This window comes from Caloenas nicobarica, chromosome 1, assembly GCF_036013445.1.
Source record: "Caloenas nicobarica isolate bCalNic1 chromosome 1, bCalNic1.hap1, whole genome shotgun sequence".
Classification (NCBI taxonomy): Eukaryota; Metazoa; Chordata; class Aves; order Columbiformes; family Columbidae; genus Caloenas; species Caloenas nicobarica.
The window spans coordinates 191,929,105-191,949,210 of record NC_088245.1 but is presented as its reverse complement, the minus strand read 5'-3'; the positions used below and the strand labels follow the sequence as shown (position 1 = coordinate 191,949,210).

The following is a 20,106-nucleotide window of genomic DNA, read 5'->3' as shown; positions in this document are numbered from 1 at the left end:
TTGGATCTTTAGTCCATAACTGCATACAGGGCTGTAGGATCTCCGGGTGCCCCCGGGGAGCTGACAGCGCCGCCGGCCGGCCCGAGAGGCCTGGGAGCCCGCGGAGCGGTCGCTGCCGCGGTCCCGGGAGGCCGGAGCCGGCGGGCAGGCGCGGGGCCGAGGCCGCCGCCTCTCCCGCTGCCGCCCGCCAGAGGGCGCCGCGGCGCCGCTCCGCCTCCCCCTCCCGCCGGCGCTGGCGCCCGGTCCTGCCGGGCCCTGGCGGGGAGGGCGGGAGGAGGGAGGGGAGAAGGGCGGGCTGGCGGCACCGCCACCGGCCCGAGGCCGCTCGCCCGCGCTCCTGCGGCAGAGCCGGGCAGCCGGGCGCCCCGTGTCCCTTCTCCTCCTCCCCTCCGCGCCGTGCGGCTCGGCGGCCCTCGCCAAGATGTCTGGGCAGCCCGGCTGCAACCGCCGGCTCCTCTTCGCTGCGTGCGCCCACCTCTTCTTCCTTGTCCCGCCGCTCCGCACCTGGGGTGAGTGGCCGGGGCCGGGACGCCATGGCGAGGTGAAGGGGGGAGACCCGGGACGTTCGGCCGCTCCGCGGAGGTGACGAGGGGGAGGAGGGCACAGGACAGCTGGAGAGCTTGGGGGGCGCCGGAGCCGCCGCCGCTTCGTCACCCCCTGTCCCGGCCCGAGAGGGGAACGGGCGGAGGCAGGACGTGCCCCTTCCCCCGAAGTTTGTTGCGGCGCTGCGCTGCAGCGCGGGCCGAGCCAGTTCGGGCTCGTGTTTGAAATAGCGCCTCACTGACTGTGCTGCCGAGGGGAGGTGGAACGCTAGTACCGCCTGGGGAAAGCCTCAGCACAGAAAAAAAAATTACCGATTTCTTATTAAGTTTTAGAGACGTTTTCAATGTGTCTAGGCAGGTGGGAGAAGATTAAAAGAGAAGGGTTAGTAGTATGTTAGCAATCGGATTGCTACAAGCTCTTGGAGTTTGGAGTTGCTGTGAGTGTAAGAGACGAATGTTTACATCTGTTCTGTTTTTCATTATTTCTGTTCCTCAGCGTTTCCATCTCTTTCAGCATTAGCTTGTCAGTTTGTTCTGAGCCTTTCGATTTGATGCTCTTCCACTAGTATGGCTTGCAGATCAGAATTCTGCAGGGGAAACGTGGTACAAACAAATCCTGTTTTCCGCAAAGTGAAACTGCTGTTTTGATTTTTCTCTTGTAAAACACTTTTCCTTTCACCTGTGCAGTTTGGTTTTTGGAGGAGTCCTCATACTCTACTGCTCTGCCCAAAGCTGTATTTCATTCTTTTTGGGATGAGTAGTTTTACTCCAGTGCTTCAGTGAGGAATTAAATAGCACTTGTAACCTCGAACAGATTGTAGTCAGAGTCAGAGAATAACAGCTTCAATTTTCCCCATGTTTGTATGGATATTTATTTTACATACATGCATACATACATCCAGAAATGGAAAAAAAATGGGTTCTTGCTTGTGGAGTTACCTCTTGTTTAGTAGGTCTTGATTAATCCTTGTATAGGATTTATTCATCTGAAGCTTATTGCAATGTCATAGCTTTCTTGTCGTTTTTAAAATATCCTTTTGTAATAAAGTCCTTTCTTACATAAATATCCCATGCTTTGGAGATGGCCAGGATAGTAAGTTTGCAAAACAACCAGCTATGCTCTTGGAAAATGGAAATAATTTGGATTGCATTTCACAGGAGAAAACACCTTGTCTGTTGGTAGTTCAGTAATTTCATAAATCCTGGCTTGATGGTGGCAGCTTGCAGAATGGGAAAACATATTCATATTATTTTGTTTGGTCTAACTTCTAGACAATCAGAAGGGATAATGATGATGCTTTTTCTTCTTTAGTTTTTCTTTGCTTCCTTTTTATAAAGATACAGGTGTACACAGCACTCATTTAGGCATGTCAGTGGCTCACAGTGGTGATTTCAGCTGCCTTCTTCCAATATGTGCCATTAGCTTAAAGAAATTTAGTAAAGAAATAAAAAGAGTTGCTTTTATTTTATGTAAAGCTTCAGATGCTGGAAATTTGCTTTCATCACTCCGTCCTCCTTTTCTTTCCTGTTCTCTCCCCGTTTTGGGTTGATAAATTTCTAAGTCTTCATTCTTACCTAGCTAGATCAAGGTCTTTGCTGATAGGGTAGCAACAATGAAGAAATATTATAAAAACCTGCATAAAAATACAGGAAACTAAATTATTTTGCTTGCTAGTGCTCTCAAGCTGTCTTATTATGGAAGATCCTGTCTCCTTCACTGGCAGCGTCGGTGCAGATTTTCTCTGAAATCATGTAAATCTATAGAATCTTATGTTCTTGGAAAACGTGGGAGGGGGAGAAAACCCAACCAAACCAAAAATGGGCCTTTTATTAAATGAGAATACAAAGAAATTATATGTTAAATATTTTGTCTATTGTGTATGGCATAATCAGTAGCTTCTGTTATTTGAAGTCATGGTTTTGCCATACGTAAGTCATAGACTCATAACTTTTATGTAGGTCGTTCAAACTGACCCACAGCCCAGTGGGGTGATCGGAATGACTTTGGGGTCAGTCAACCTGGAATCAGACCATAAAAGAGGAAGATAACAGAAGTGTTGCCTTTCTGCCTCAAATGGATTTTCTCTATGAGATCAAAAGAATTAACTCCTCAGTTTTTAACCTCCTTTGCATTTAAAGGACATATAATTGTAAACATTTGGAAGCTGTTTGCACTCAAAAGACTACTGCTGAAGAAAGGATTACTTCTACATTTTTAATGTGGTATTATATCATTGTATATGTTTGTACAGTATACTGTGGTTTAATACTACAGCATTTACACCCATTTTCCTGATAGTTTGTTGGGACGTATTCCTGCAGTTCAGTTGCTGAACAATGAAAATAAATGATTAAGATTTACTTTCTAGTATTATAAGCCAGTTTATTTACTCACCAAAATTTTAATGGAAATAATGGAATACTTGAGAATAATCAATAGCAATTGAAGCTGCTTATATTATATTATCTGATTAAATTTCCAGGTTTCGAATGGACCCAAAAATGTTGTCTAGCTTTTTCAGTGAATTTTAGTGCTGCTTTCAAAAGAAATAAAGATAAGATTGATTAAAATAAAGAGCTTTGAAGTATTTCTAAAATTTCTTTCCTTTTCTTATTTATCCTTATTTCTTGAGCATTTAGCAGAAGCAGGGGAGGACTGGCAATTGACACATTCAGCCTCTGTCTGCTTGTGCCAAATGATGTGAATAGCTACATGTGTTAACAAACTTCAAAGTACACAATGCATTAAATAATGAAGTGACAAATACAAAATTACAGGTTGCATTTAATATAGTGCCTTGCTGGTTTTTTTCTGCTTTAGATAGCTTTGTTTGCAAAAAATTGTGCACTTAATCACTCTAACGTTTTTGGTTACTGGGGTGCCACAGTTTGAACTGTTACGAGCCAGTCAGTTTCTTCTTGCAATATATTTTCACTGTGCTCTATGGTAAGTCAGTGTTCCACCTGAGCTGTGCTTGCATTGCATCAAGAAACTCAAAGGGACTAGAGGAAGTCGTGGAGTCAGCAAAGGGACCTCTAGCTCCAGTGATTGATGTATGTCTTGGGGGGTTCTCTACTGAAGAAATCTGTTGCAGTTGTCTGAATTAATCATCACGTTTGGGCATGAAAAGTGACTGTTTTGTTATAGTAGCATCTGATAGCTCCCAGACATAGGTCATGTTTCTTTGTGCTTGTGTACTTTATACACAACAAAGATATATCCTTGCCACAAAGAGTTTCTACCTGTGTTGTACAACTGATCTGGTCATGACCTGCTTGTGTTAAATGTTTTCTATCTGTGGCCCACTCCTGGGCACACCTTCTTCAGAAACTCTTGGGAGGGAATTGTGGATGCATGAATTATATTAGAGATGTCCACTTGCACCCAGGCACTGTATTTCCTACCTGCCCTGTGGCCCCTTTGTTGGTAAGTCATATGCCAGCTAGATTTACCATGTTCTTCTAGTGCCGCCCATTTCCCAGCAAATCCTTAGAAGAGGATATTTATTGCCAAGCGGAGAGGTCAGGTTGCTTAGCCAGAGCAGTCTTGGTCATATGTTAGTAAGGCCTGAATTTACCCCTCAAGTGCATCCCAGTTTACTCCTGAAGACTGCTTTTCTCATATCAACTTATGTGTGTATAACAGATTTGCTAATCAGGTAGTAGAGGGGCCATGGTGTATTTGTTGCTAAAATGAATTAATAGAGTCTGCCTGAGTGAAAAGCTTGGTTACTGTTGGGTGAAGACTCTTGAGGCTTTTTTGTGGTGTCTTCAGGGGTCTGCTAGTCAGTTTAGTGAATGGTTCTTCAGTAGTTTGAAAATAAACTGAGCAGTTCTTGTCATTAAAATGTATTATCTGGTAAAAGTCATCCTGGAATATTTAATGTAAAAGATACAGAGTAATTTTAATATGTGTATTTGTTGGGAAAAAAGGGGAGGCTGCATGTCTGAAATCACTAGAAAGAATAATGATGGTATATAGCGAGACTTAAACTTTCATCACAGATATTGGTTTGTTTAATGAATGATGTGTGTGGGTATTGAAGTTGCACTGTATGTCAGGGCAGCTGCAACAAAAGTCGTTTTTAGCCAGGCATATTTGGTCTTCTCCTGTCCTCACCAGTACAGAGAGATTGATATGGGAGGTGGTCCGGGAGAGCTAGTTGATTTTCAAGGTTCACCCTCTGCAAGCTCAAGAATGGTCCATCCCCACATGCAGGAAGGCAAGCAAAGCTGGCAGGAAGTGCACATGCATGAACAAGGAGCTCCTGACAAAACTAAGACATAAAAAAGAAGCACACAAGGGATGGAAAGAGGGTCAGGTCACCCCAAGGGTAATATGGAGACACTGAGAGTGCAGGTATGCCATTAGGAAAGCCAGAGCCCATCGGGAGTTGAATGTGGCCAGGGATTCAACTTGTGAAAGGCAAGAAAAAGGGCTTTTACAGATGTGTCAGCAGCAAAATAGAGACTATGGAGAATGTGGACCTGCTTCTGAGTGAGGGGAGGGACATGGTTGAAAGAAGGACATGAAAGAGGGCGAGGAAATCAAACCTTTGCTTTGCCTTGGTCTGTACTGGTGAGACTGGCCTTCAGCAGTCCCACGCCACTGAAACTCATGGGAAAGTCTGGAGCAACAAGAGTTACCCTCACAGGAGGAGGATCAGTTTAGGGAACATTTAAACAAAACTGGACATATAGAAGTCCACAAGACCTGATGGGAGGCACCCACAAATGCTGATGGAGCTTGACGATGTCTTGATAATCTTTGAAAGGAAGAGATTCCTGAAGACTAGAAGAGAGCAAATGTCACCCTTGTCTTCAAGGAGGGCAAGGAAGAAAATCTGGGGCAACTATAAGTTGGCCAGTGTCACCTCAGTCCATGTGAAGGTGGTGAGTCAAATAATCCTGGACACCATTGTCAAACAAGGAAGGACAACACAAATGTATGAAGGACAAGAAGGTAACTGGGAGTAGTCAACATGTTTTTATGAAGGGACAATCACGCTTGACCAGCCCAAACATCTTCTTTGATGAGATGACTGTCTTTGTGAATGTGGGCAAAGCAGTGGGTGTTATCTCAGCTTTAGCAAGGAGTTCAGTATTGTCTCCTGTAATGTCATACACAAACTGATGAAGTATGGCCTAGATATATGGACAGTGAGGTGGACAGAAAACTGACTTGCTGGGTTCATGGGCTCTCATCAGTGGTGTGGTGCATTCCAGGGATTGATAATGACTCCAGTAGTGTTTAGGCTCTTCATTAATGACTTGGACAGTGGGACAAAGTGCACCCTCAATAAGTTTGCAGAGGATACAAAATGAGCTGGAGGGGCTGATGCACCAGCTGGTTGTGCTACCATTCAGAGGGACCTCAGTGGCTGGAAAAATGGGTAAACAGGAAACGTGGGAAACTGAGTTCAGCAAAGGGAAATGCCAAGTCCTGCCCCTGGTGAGGAGTCGCCCCATGCACCAGTGCACGATGGGTGCACGCTGTCGGGAAAGCAGCTTGGCAGAGAAGGACCTGAGGGTCCTGGTGGGCAATGAACTGACCATGAACCAGCAGTGTGCCATTGTGACAAATATGGCCAACAGCCTCCTGGGCTGCATTAGGAAGAGTGTTTCCAGCAGGTCAAGGGAGGTGATGCTTCCTCTCCACCTGGCACTGGTGAGACACACCTGGATGTTGTGTCCAGGTCTGGGCTCCACAGTACAAGGGAGACATGGACTAGCAAAGGACCATGAAGGTTATTAATAGATTGGAACACCTGACAAATTAGGAGAGGCTGAAGGAGCTGGGGCTGTTCAGCCTGGAGAAGAGAAGGTTCTGGGAGGATCTTACAAATGTCTTAAATGCCTGTTGGGGGGCGTTAAAGAAGACAGAGCCAGGCTCTCTGGTGCCTAACAGGACATAACATTTGACACAAACCAAAATACAGGAAATTCTATTTAAGCATAAGAAATACTTCCCTCCACACCCTGCCAAGAGTGATTGAACACAGGAATTGTAGAATAGTTTGGGTTGGAAGGGACCTTCAGAGGAAATCCTGCCTGCAATGGGCAGAGACGTCTTCAACTACATCAAGTTGCCTAGAGCCCCGTCCAGCCTGGCCTTGAATGTCTCCAGGGATGGGGCATCTACCGCCTCTCTGGGCAACCTGCCCCTGTGTTTCACCACCCACATTGTAAAAAAAAAATTCTTCTTCATGTCTAGCCTGAATCTCTGCTCCTTTAGCTTAGAGCCATTACCCCTTGTCCTATCAAGGGGACAAGGTTGCTTGGAGAGTTTGTGGAGCCTCTGTCCTAGGAAATACTCAGAACATGACTAGGCAAGATCCTGAGTGTCCTGCTTTGCAGGGAGTTTCACTAGATGATCTTCAGGGATCCTTTTCAACTTCAACAATTCTGTGGTTCTGTAATATGAAGATGAAATAGATTGTTAAAATAGTTCCCTGAAGAGCTCTCAAAGACATAGTATGAAATAGGTCGTCTTTTTTCCAGGTTATCTTGAGTATTGTTTGATTTGTTTCAAAGATCATGTGCATTAATATTTTATAAATCTTAGAAGCAGTGTGGCATGATTGAATGTTATGGCGAGAGAAGCAGCATCTCTTGTCAGTCACAGTTGTTTCAGGTCTTGTGTTGCTTATTCCTCAGCTGAATATTGAAAACTGAAAGTCATGAAAATTCTGCTTGGATTCAGTTCTGTGAATAAGCTGAATTTATGAGGTGATGCTTCTTCGAGTTAATACTATGTAATTAGTACATTTCCTGGAATGAGGGTGTTTTGTGTTGATCTTCTAATTCAGATTGTGTCACGTAGATGTGGATCTGGTTTGTGTAGCCGAAGATACTCCTTGCCTGGAGCTCTAAGTATTGTTATGTTGCAAGAGAAGGAGGAAAATCATCAGAACATGTTGTCAGCAAGGGATACAATAGGCAGATTGAGGTATTCTCTGGGCACTTTCGAACTAGAAGTACAAGACGTTTACTCAAAGACGGGATTGAGGGGACACTCCTACTGTGTTCTTCTTCCTGGCTAAATGCCTTATTGAAATGTGGCTGTGGCCAATATGAGTCTACTGTGTGAGAATGATTTTGGGACGTCTGCATCTAGTGGAATGATTTGAAATTCAAGTTGTCAGGACCTGAGATGTCATTATGAAACTCAACTCCTAGACACTTGATGAAATTTGGTGTCCAGTTGAAAGAGCACAGGGGTACAGATAGCCAGAGATGGAGCACCACAGGCTTTGGAATCTTGTCTTCTTGCTTTCCTACATTCCAGCTTTCTAGCGTGTCAAAGGAATTGACAGTTGCTAGCAATTCACTTTGAAATCGATTTCAAGCAATAAATAATTTAAGCTTGTAGTGAGACACTCCACTGGAATCTATTGATTTTTTTTTTTTCTGCCTCAGTTTTTAAGAAAACCATCTATATGACCATGATGAGTAGTGTCCTGAGTTCTTTCCAGATTATAGCAATTTACTTACATTTGCATCTTTTTGGTACCTTTAAGAAAAAGTCTTCTTAGGAAAGCTTTCTTATGTTAAATGGAGCTACTTGTACAAATGAGCAACCTGAGACAAATTGATTAGATGACTACATCAACAAGAAACCAACAAACAAACCTTTTTTATGATTATTTTCTTAATACAAACCCAAAGTGTATGCATAGGGCGATGTCAGTATAAAAGGTTTAAGATAATACTAGGTCTGTGCAAATAAGCTCTTTGGGGTCTCTGTTCTTTTTATAAACATTTATTTGGGTCTCTTGTACGTTAAGAAGTTTGACTGTTGCTCAAAGATGGCATTCAAAGCGTATGACAGCCATCTTCAAGTTTGATATAAACTTCCGTCAGCTGCTTTCAGTTTCTGTGGTTGCAAGCAAAGCTTTGGTAATCCCAGCTTTGAACTGCAGATAGAGTGGAATACAGGTCTACCATGTGATACCACATTATGGTGGTGTCAAGTGAACTGGACTGAACAGATCAGCTTTTTTTTTTTTTTCTTTAGTGAGATTTGTTTGCCTTGAAGCCAAGATAAATTGGCTTCGCATCAAAGAGTGATCTTTTCAGCAATGTACAGGAATAGAATTGTCAGGCAGCAGATGTGTAAGAACGGACTGTCTTATGTTCATAAAGATCATTACCAATATAGTATAATTTCATGTGAAAATGTACCTAAATGTTGTTTTTTTCTTTTGCTGCAGAACTTTGCAAGCATGAAAATGAGCTCACATAATATGAAAAAAGTCTGCTTTTTCTTTCAGCTTTTGCTGTAAGTGTAGTTCCTGAAGGTGCAGAAGATGAGACTGAACTACCAGTGCTGCAGGTAATAAATTTTAATTGCCAGAGCAGGAACATTTTACAGACATTATAAAATCATCTAGAAGAGATCAGAGTAGAAAGCCTAACATCCGCGACATTGATTGTTTTGATCATTGACTTCAGTGGTACTAAAAGTCAAATGGTGTCGTTTTGTGTGGCATATAAGAGGCATTTAATGGGACACAAGTTGCATGTAGCACTACTCTGTCAGAATTACTAGGATCTTATTTTATCCTATGGATTCTTAGAGTTACTAGAATAAACTTATTCTTAGCACTTTCAATTTATTTCATATGCTGGATTTCCAGATTTACGTTGACATTGTATTAAGAGGATTAGTTTTTTGGGGTTTTTGTTATTTTCTTTTTTCCAGGATCAGCTGAAGAGTGCATTAGAAACTTGTAGTAAAAAAAAAAAACTTGTCGATTTTGCATAGCTTCTATAAGTTGATAGAGTTATTGCTGTTGAAAATAGCTTTTGAGTACATAACCTTTATTAGTTCAGAGGCAGGTTTTCCTTTCTTCTTGGTGTTGCTAAATATATAATACGTTGAGAGAGAAATGGCTGCCTCTGCTAAATTAGCATTATTACATATTGCTACCCAAGTCATGGCTCAAGTAAAGCTTGCATATGAAATTTCAAATTAGCAGATTAGAAGAACTAATGGTCAGAGCTCATCCTCCTGCTAAACAGCATAAGGGGTGTCAGATGTGTATGCATGTATGTCTTTTAACAGACTTCTATCTACCAGGTTCTTACATGTACAGATGTACATTGTAACAGATATTTGTGTATGCGTAGAAGAGAGAGGAAAATAAAATAAAAAGTTCGGGAATGAATCAAGAGTTAGAATATATAACTGCTATTTAGATCTAGTGATCTCGTGTCAAATGCAATAGAAGTATGGTTAGAGATCAGTGTTTCTAATAATTTTTGGTTTTGATGATGACTGCTGTGTCTACAGTAATTTTCATAAATGAAAAAGATCCGTATTGCAAACTGCTGATCTGCTGCAGTGTATCTGGGAGACTAGGTAATGTCATTCCGTTTCCATTATTTAGAAGTTGCTGTTTGTCAAATTCCATTACTGTCTCTCTCCAACTGCCTAATGTGATCATTCTTATATACAATATAATTTGTGAAGGCTTTTCTACTATTTTAGAGTTTCAAAACTTTCCCTCAGATGAACTATTCAGGCCAAAATCTTTTTTTTTTTTTTTTTTTTCTCTAACAGGGATGTAACAGGCAACAATTGTTTTGTTCTGTGTTTTAATAAAGATAATTGTAAAATATGGCTTTTTCATCATGCTGTGTACTACAAAACACATACTTTTTTGTGTAGAAAATTCATCTTCCCATGTTGTTTATGATACAAGTTGTCTTAGAATGTGGTGTATATGATGCTGTAAGATGGTAGTACTGTGTATATTCATCAAAGTAACTTAGTCTTATAAGAATTTTTTTAAACTATATTGACCTAGTCAGCAAAAAAGGGTCATAAGCATGCATGCAAAGCAGTCGTTCTTGAAAAGGTTTTACAGATGGCTACCAAGGAAGTTGGAGCTTCTGCATTTCAGTGTAAAAGTCAGATCTGGACAGAGGGAGAGATTGTCTGATGTGAGTAGGACTAAAAGGATTAGATGGATAATGGAATGAAAGAATCGTTTTGGTTGGAAAAGACCTTTAAGATCACCGAGTCCAACCATAAACCTAGCATGACCAAGTCTACCACTAAACCATGTCCCTAAGAACCTCATCTACATGTCTCCTAAACATCTCCAGGGATGGTGACTCATCCACTTCTCTGGGCAGACTGTTCCAGTGCCTGACAGCTCTCTGGATGAAGAATTTTTTCCTAATATCCAATCTAAACCTCCCCTGGTGCAACTTGAGGCCATTTCCTCTTGTCCTATCACTTGTTACTTGGGAGAAGAGACCAACACCCTCCATGCTACACCCTCCTTTCAGGTAGTTGTAGTGAGTGATAAGGTCTCCCCTCAGCTTCCTTTTCTCCAGGCTGAACAGCCCCAGTTCCCTCAGCTGCTCCTCATCAGACTTGTGCTCCAGGCTTCTCACCAGCCTTGTCGCCCTCCTCTGCACTCGCTCCAGCACCAAAATGTCCTGTAGTGAGGGGCCAAAAACTGATATTTAAATAAAGGGCGGGGGAAATGCGTTTATAAATAGGAATTGTCACAAGGGTAGAAAAACTATATATAAGCTTATTACTGAGGAGTGCCTTGTATGGCATTTCTGTCTGAAGGTCTTAAAACATTTGAACCAAGATAAATCCTACAACATCTGACAGCCTACAACGTCCTACAGCCTCTGTTATTTAGAAGAAATTTAATATGCTCCTAAGATATGTTTATGTGTATGTTTTGGTTTCGTGGTTAACAATGCAAATGCAGTGTCACTGTTGTCTGTTCCTCAGCACTCTGTTAAAATTCCATCACAAATGTATGTGATACCTGAGTAAATCCCAGTGAAGTCATGTAACATACAACAACTTTTTCATATTTATTCGTCTTGCTTTTGAGTCTTCCTTTAAGAATTGTATTCCAATAGATGCTTGATAGTGGAATAAATGAGTAAGAGTGTGGTGGGGCTTTTTTTGCACACTGAACAGGTATGATTGTATTAGAGTTCTATATTCCAAACTTGTGCTCAGGAGATACATATTAAAAAAAAAAAAAAAAGAAACACTGTTATTATTAACTTAAAGAGCTCTGGCATAAATAGAGTCATGGAAAAGTTTTCTCTTTTTAAAAAATTCTTTTACTGTCTTGTCTAAGTAATAGTATACAAACGTGGAGTATTTCAGCTCTCAATGATCAAAAACTTTTTGCTTTAGCTTTTTTATTAGTTCTTAAATTAAAACTTCTACATCTGCATTTACAATATGATGAATGCTTTGACTCCCTATGTTTCTTTGTAGAAATATTTGAGTTTTTGCCTATATCCTTATTTTGCCTTTTCTCCTTTCTCCTAGAAGTCTGAAAACAGTGGAGTAATTAGTAAAATAAGCAGAGGTAAGTACTGAATAGTGTGTATTTGGTTTTGCTTGTGGCTGCCTTTTTAGTATAAATGAAATATGGTTATGCTCTGAAAAGTGTCTGTGAGAGTGAACAGTGTCTAAATGCTCAACAACATTGTTAATTGCTGATTCCTAAATACTTTGTATTTTTTTCTTTGCTCATGTACTCTCATCAAACAGAAGCTTCTCTGTCTTTGGATTTGCAATTCATGTAGTTAAGTGTTTTTTCTCAAAATGTGCACTTGCACTATGAAACTGGTGCATTGCTTTTTGTAGTACATAGTATCTTAAAATCGAATTTCATGATATTTGGTAGCAGTTCTTGTAAAAACTTTATATGAAACTGAATTTTACCATTCTGCTAGGCTCTCATGGTACTTGTAATAAATAGGGTTATTATAAATTACTTGTAACAACTTGTAATAACTTTGTAATATCTGGAAACAAGTCTTTTAAAAACATGTCAAACATTAATAGGGTACTCAGTGGTAAAATATACTTTTACTGGACACATGAGGTAAATTATGTGAATAAAAATTCTGCAAACTTTTCCGTTTTCTGAAAACAATTCTGATGTCCTTCGAGCAAAAAGTTTACAGATCTGAGATAAGGACGTGCAATCTCTGCACTGTGACCTAGTGCTGCCTCTGCTGTAGTAGAGCAGTTCAGTTCCTAAAGCAGCTGGGACTGTCATGGTGCTTTTCCTCTTCTAAACCCTGAGCACTTGGGGCTGCTGGTTCTGAAAACAACCAGCTTGACCGTGTTTCTGTTGCAGCAGTTTCCGAGTACTTGTGGCTTCATTGTGACATAGAAGCTGAACACTGGGAAGATTTAGTATGCTTTTAATGGAGTTGCTAATGGGACTCTGAATGGTACTGAGAAGATCAGATTTTGGGTTGTTCATGGCCTTTTTTTGGACTTGGTTACAAGCTCTGTCCCTAGCAGAGATAACCACTTCTGTGGAAATTAATGAAATCCCTTGTCCCATTTATCTCCCCCCTTTACCACTGAAAGGTCAGGACCTGACTGTAGAAGGTTCACTTCTCTGTGTCCCTGTTCCCCCATCCTTACCTGCTGTCAAACAAAGCCCGTTTCCTCTTTGTGTTCTTTCATCTCTCTCTGTGCCACCTCATAGCGCAGCCAGGTGCTGGTTGCTGCTTTTATCACTCCCAGCAGACCTGCTGTGTCTCACTTCATAAAACACCCAGGGAGCCACTGACAGACTTTTTTTTTTTTTTTTTTTTTTTCCCTTTTGACAGCGCTCAGTTTTCGTAAGTTTTACTATAATGTCATTACTTAGGAAAGTTATATTTAGGAATGCTACAATGGTACGTTACTGATACAACCACCATCTGTCATCTATTGTTTGTTTCAGTAGGAGATCACTTTAAAGCAGACAAACATATTTTATGCAGCAGGTAGCAAAATTTAGAAACGTGCTGCTGCAGGAGGTTGTGGAAGTAAACCATACCAGCAGTTTCAAGAGGAGACAAGTCCATAAATGTATGGTGAGATAAATAGGCAGCAATGTATCTTCTGCCATTTCCTAATACAATAGTTGTGGATGCTGTGAGAGTATGAGGAACACTGGAGAAAATGAAGGTTTTGTGCTGTCCCTAAATAGTGTTTCCTGTTGCTACTGTTGAAGATAATATATTGGACTGGATAGACAATTGGTCTGATTATAGAATCATAGAATAGTTTGCGTTGGAAGGGACCTTTAAAGGTAATGTGCCATTTCTTGTGTTCTGTATCTTTTTTAAAGCAAGATTATGCCTCTCCTTAGGGAGGATTTTTTTTTTTTTTAAAGTCTCTTTTAACACATTTCTGTGGGAAGGACTTGAAACAGAAAAAAGTACTTGATGGTTCATAGTTCCTGTGATTTTTTTTTTTCATTCTTCTTTCTCAAACTGTTATACAAGAAAATTCTTTCACTTTTATAAATAAGCTGTACCTTTGTACCAAGGAAGCAAAGTTACCAGCTATAGTTTGCCTTTCAGAGTTTAAGTGATCTTTTAAGTGCCCATCCCAAGCCTTTGAAGACAGTTATCAACCTCTTGATATCCCAGTCACTGGGAAGACAAGCGTAATACAGAGAAGACTGAACTTGACGTTCTCATGATTGCTTTGTCTACCCAGAATGTGGTGTAGCTTTCCGGGTTGGTTGGTGTGCACAGAGTTTCAGGCATGGATGTGTGATAGTCCAGCCAAAAGGTCAGTGATGTGACTTACCAATGGTGGGTCATCATTGCCACACCATGGCAAAACGTCTTGCCCTTCATGTGGATGTGTAGATACTCTATTGGTGGGTGTATTTGTTCCCAATGATAGACTATATTGCTAACCAACAGTGTTTTCAGCTTTTAGAATATTCGAGTAATAAAAGCAAATATTTTCTTGAAGTGAGGCACCGGCTATTTCAGGCTGGTGTACCGTGATTTCGCCACCTTTTGAAACTCAAGGAAGCATTGAGCTTGGGAGTACAAGTTCTCTAGATTCCTTCTGTGGTCTGTAGAAAGAGAGGGGCACTTCCAGAGGGTGACTGAGATCCAGAAAGATCCCAATACACTTACAAATTATTATTCTTAGTGTGAGAAAATACTCGTCTCTGCTTTTAACTGTGGAAGCTTTATACTAGGCTACTAAAATCTAGTCAAAATACAAGGATTAAAAGATCCTCATCTGGAGTCTCAGGTTGATTTTAGAGTTGGCATCCCTGGAGACACTCAAGGCCAGGCTGGACGGGGCTCTGAGCAACCTCATCTAGTGAAGATGTCCCTGCTCATTGCAGGGGGGGTTGGAGTAGATGAGCTTTGAAGGTCTCTTCCAACATAAACTATTCTATGATTCTGTAAAAGTAGGGGAAGGCCTAAAGAATATGCAAGTGGCCTAATTTTTTTAAGCCCAAATTGGAAGCTGGGTTTTCTGACCTGCACTGTAGAGCCTCCAGTTTGTGAATTAAAGCACCAGTTTAGATTTTGTCTGGCTAAATGATGAGACATTTTGTACTTTCTCACTGGAATGAAAAACCTATTTTCATTGTACAAATATTACATTTAGTCCTAATTTTATTTCCATCATTTCTTAGGAAAGAAAAACCCAAAGAAAAGAGGAGTTAGATTTAAGCACCATTGACAGAGCTGCAAAGGTGTCGTTGACATTCTTTTACCTATTAGAGGCCAGTGGTTATACTCCAGGAGCTATGCAGTGTGCATAGGTCAGACTGCATCCTAGTTGTTTTAAATTCATAATTGTCATTTTTGTGAAAATGGTTTGGACCATGTCACACATACTCCAGAAAGTGTATAAATCATCCTGGAATTCTGTCTTTTCTGTTGATGCCTGTTCTGCCTTTTTAATGATGCTTTTAAACATTCAGTGAGCCAGAGACATGGTTCTGGGTGCCCACTTGTTTCAGGAGAGTCAGATAATTAGGAAGGTCAGGCATCATTTTCACTCTTCTCCATTTCTAGAATAGGAAAGGAGTGGGAAGACCCACCTCAGAATATATTTGCAACCTGGAAATTAAGAGACTGACTTAGAACGTCAAAGACCTATATCCAGGTCCAAAGTATCTCACAAATGAGAATTTGGGTTTCTTGTATCCTGAGTGAATGCTTTATCCTCTGCCAGAGAATAAAGCAGAAATGTTCATTTTTTGGCCAGAAAGGTTATTTTTTTTTTTCAGTAGCTTTGAGTTGACTAAAACAGCCTTTTGTGGTGAATAAAGTTTGTTATAAAAAAAATCATACAGGTAGTTTATTTGTGCTGGTCCTTATACTGTAATGCTTATCTTCCAAATATTAGTATTTCTCCATTGCCATCTTTTGAACTGATTTAGGGCTAATTCCTAAGGAGGTGTATTTTGTATAGGGCCATTGTATACTTGCTGAAACACACATTACTGTTACTGGCTAGTTAAAAGCTTATTAAAGCTTCATTCTGTTTTGCAACAAGACATGGTGGTGATAAGATTCAGGAAGTTTCAGCATTCCTGTTTCCCAACTTTTTTTTTAATATTATTTTTTAATGAACTTGCAGTATATTTCCAATCAATGAGCATTCAAGATTGTTGAAGATATTTTCCAGATATGGAAATGTCTTAGGAAAATAAGAGAAGACAACAAGAGAAATAAAGTATATCATGAGCTCTTCTGGATATTAATCTTCCAAACGACTCCATTCTTTGCCTTGCTTGGTTGACTATTTCTCAACTCGGGGAACCATTTAAGTGTTTAAAATTTTACATACTTTCTGTTGACATTTTAATACGCCGAATATTTCTTTTAATGGGCTATTTTAAAGTGTCTATAGCAGAGGAAACTATTGCCATTGGATTAAAGCAGTAACACCGAAGTAGTTATTAGATTATTCCTAGAAAGTATTATATTGTGGGATATCACAGCTGTTGTTAAATGTACCATGAGTGAAAATTAGTCTAATTTGGATGCTTTCACATCTGTAAATGTACTGATACTAAAATAGTAATTATATAAAGCAACATAGTTTTTGCTTTTTATCTCTGGGAATATTTTCAATGTTGTGCATGTAGTTTTAGCCCTTTGACTCTCACTAGCATCATTGAAGTGTCATTTCGATTTTCACACAAAGTTTAATTTTTGCACAGGAAATCTAGCAAATTTTGGGCTAGAAAGCAAATAGCTGCTATTCAGACATTTTTATTAGGGGGCTGGGGAGTGTTTAAATATTTTGTTGAGTGGGTCAGAGCATGAAGGAATGCTGCATGGGAAAAATGTGAAATCGGAACTGGTATCTCTGTTAGTGCTTGCGCCATCTCCACAACTTTATCACCAGAAACCTCAAACAATTTGACATTTTCAGAGCTTGTCTTGGTCATTAAGCTAATAAATTGAGGGAAAAGAGTATTGAGAGGAAGTAGAAAAACATTTAACTGCAGCTTTGAGCTGTCAAAGGTCTAAATTAACAAGTAACTGGTCAGAGGAACAAAGGAATGTAATTGATGATCAGGTCTTAGACATGGCAATCTTCTTATAATCTCAGCAAGATGACTGGGGTTAATGCTCTTTTTGTTGCCACTGTTTTTCCTGTCATCCTTCTCCATGTGTTCGGTTTTACTCTTTTTCCTTGAGATTACTACTTTCCTTCGGTGGACATTCTTCCTCTATCTTTGTTCCCCTGTTCTTCACTCATTCTAATCTATTTGCCAAGTTAGCATTTTTAACCTAGAGGTCAAGATTTTGATGTGAGACTAGGATCTTTTAGGTTGGCTTGATTTACAGTGCAAGAATATACATTTTAAAAAATAAGTATTGCATGATGTAAAACTTGAATATATACTGCAGTGAAACCGCAGATTCAAAATGTTGAAATACTGCTCTGTCATTGGGATGTTTGTCTTCACAAAGGTGTTGTTTGTAGTAAAATCTGGCAGCTTCCAGTCAGTTGTGACTCTCTGGATTTTCTCTACTGAACTTTCATCATGGTCTGTCTTCAATTTGACATCTCCTGTATCTCACTCAAAGTTTGATTTCAATGGGATACCAGTAACTGTTCTCTGAAAGCTCTCTTATAGGTTTTATATCTTTAATATCCCTGTCAGCTTTCATAATATTGCTAATGATGGTGGTCTTGAAGTTCTGCTTTTCTGAAGTTTGACTCCTACATTTTTTTTTGTTGTTCTGTTGTGCACTTTGTTCTTTCTCCACATTTTTGACATTCTGTACAGGTCCCATGGGACTTCACCTCTGATTTGTTTACTTTTGGTACTGTCTTGTCTTGGAGTGATGTCACCCTTGAACATTAACTCAGCAGCCTTTTCTGTGCTGTCTCCTCCTTGAATCAACTAGAACCCATTATCTCTTACGCCTGATCTGTCACCTCGAGTGACAGAATGTAAATGCAGTTCTCAATCCCTGTCCACCCTCCCCACAAGTCATCTGCTACCTCCTTGAACACTGAACATCATTACTGTTGTTTTTGTTGTTTAGGCAGTCATTGGTCAGTCACTTGTACCTTTTCAGCTACTACAATAAGTTTCCTCATCTGCACACTTTCCACACAGTACCTGCCTTTCCTGGCAAATCCAACAGAGACTGTAATATAATGACTCCTCATTTTATACGTTGCTACTTAGTTATGGTGTTGGGTGTGTTATATAGCATAGGTCAAACTTGGTAAGAATTCTGAAGAGGGCATCTGTCCTCTCCTCTTCCTTTTACCTTCTCATCCTCTACTGTGTTCTGCTTCTGAACAGGATCAAATCTGCCTATTTTTTCCAGCCTTCGAAGTGCTGAGAGATTATTCAATCTACCATAATAAAAAAATCTGTCTATGTGCAGCTATTCCATGGCAACAGCCTTCATCATCTACTTGTATTTACTTGTATGTTTTTAATAAGCTTTTTTGTGTGTCCATAAATGTCTGCAAAGCTACTTCATTATTTTCTTTTAAATTTCTCACAGTCTCCTCTCCAGTTGAAAGTTCTTAAATATTGTGCCTTTAGACACTGTGAAGAACATTGGAGGTGTCGATGCTGTCCCGTCAGATAAAAGTATTGCCTCATTGTTCTCATGTACATCTCTGTCCATCTGATGTGTGTTTCTGGGTAGGGTAAAGAAGCTCTTTATTGAGGAAGCATCTTTTCCATTTCATGTTCATCCATGCCTAGTGAGAGGAGATGCTGATCAATGACTTACACCTTTTAACTCTGGTAATAACGAGTGATAGTGTATTGGAGAAAAAGGAACTTCGTGAATGTGGCTACTGTTAACTGTGGGCATAAATGGTTTTTTTGTTGCTGCAGATCTCCCAGTCATGTCATACTTTCTATGCATTAATCCTTAAAAGGGCTGGTTTGGAGTTTTTTTGCTCTGTTAAATTATGCCTTTTTGTTATTTCATTAAATATTTGTATAACTAAAGAAATAGCTTGCTGTGTAGTAGATTCCCACACACACACCTGGGTTCTCAGCAGCTTTGGAGCGATACTGAAAATAACTTCTTTTGTCTTAAAATCTTCTTATTTTCTGGTTCACAGAATTAAAAGAAATTGTATTTGTCATCCAGAGTCAAAGTAATTCTTTTCATTCCAAGAGAGCAGAAGATCTAAAAAGAGATATTTTAAAACAGGCTGCAGATCTTGGAAAGGTATGTTTAGATAATATAGATTGCACCTTGTCATGTATGTTTTTACTGCATTTTACTAAAAATATGATTTTCTATTGTGCCTTTTTGAGATCTGTTTTATTCATTTTGTTAGTTGTCTTCTATGTGGTTACAAGGGAACTGTTTCAGTGGGTATTTACTGATTGTATGCTGTGATGTATCACCAGATAATTTTAATTTGAACTGTCTACCTTTTTGTATAATAATTGGGTTTTTTGAATAGCATTTGATGTAAGAGTGATAACAAGAAAGACTTATGTGTTTAAGGAAAAGTCATATGCTTTCTTCATGAAGTGAAAAACACAATAATCTAAGCACTACTTAGAATAATTTTTAGGTGAGTATTTTATTTTATTAGAGCCAACGAAGATGCTGTAATGTAGATTTTGTCAGAATTTCATTGCACAACTGTAGCATTGTGGCAGTAGATTGTGGCAGCAAAGTACGTGGACATTAAAATCCTAACGCAGGATTCCCTATTTCGTACAGCAATAGTCTCTCTGGCCCAGGTGGGTGTCAGCTCCCCCCGGTGCAGTTCGTTCCCTGGTCACCCCTTGTTCCTCTGCCACCCGCCGCAGACCGAGCCCTTTGCCTCTCACCTGCCGCTGGGCGCCGCTGGTCTGGGAGCTGCCTGTTGTACACATCTGGTTTTGACTTTGCGCTCTGACATCAAATTTTACTTGTAAAGCTTTAGCTGAGAGAGAATAGGTTTTTAAGAAACTTACGTTGAAGGTTAAGTTTTCTTTGTCTTTAATAAAAAGAACAAAGTAAGAGACAGACATCCCCTGATATGAAATAGCTTGTTGTGAGGTTATTAGACCTATTTTTCAATTCTAGGTTCTCTGTTGTAAAGGAAAAAGAAGTCTCATTTAAATTGTCATATGTATCTTGGTCTTGGAGTGTCTAAAATCAGGTTCCTGGATGTTTTAGGCTTTATTTATCCAATCTTATCAAACCTGTTGTAACTAAATCCACGCTAAATACAATTTTTAATCCCTTGATTAAATCAGTCATGTGAACAGCCTTTGTTCTGTGGAGTTCTGCTCCTTCGCGG

At 40.0% G+C, this 20,106-nt stretch overlaps 1 protein-coding gene across 1 annotated transcript in view; it reads left to right on the top strand.

The window, feature by feature from the left end:
• The first annotated feature begins 303 nt into the window (after positions 1–303).
• B3GLCT (beta 3-glucosyltransferase) overlaps positions 304–20,106 on the top strand; it is a 62,898-nt gene continuing 43,095 nt past the window's right edge. The window contains exons 1-4 of the mRNA XM_065627108.1: positions 304–509; positions 8,816–8,877; positions 11,863–11,902; positions 18,925–19,034. Of these exons, the coding sequence (XP_065483180.1) occupies positions 422–509; positions 8,816–8,877; positions 11,863–11,902; positions 18,925–19,034 (300 nt within the window). The 5' untranslated portion in view covers positions 304–421. The remainder of the gene's footprint in view (positions 510–8,815; positions 8,878–11,862; positions 11,903–18,924; positions 19,035–20,106) is intronic.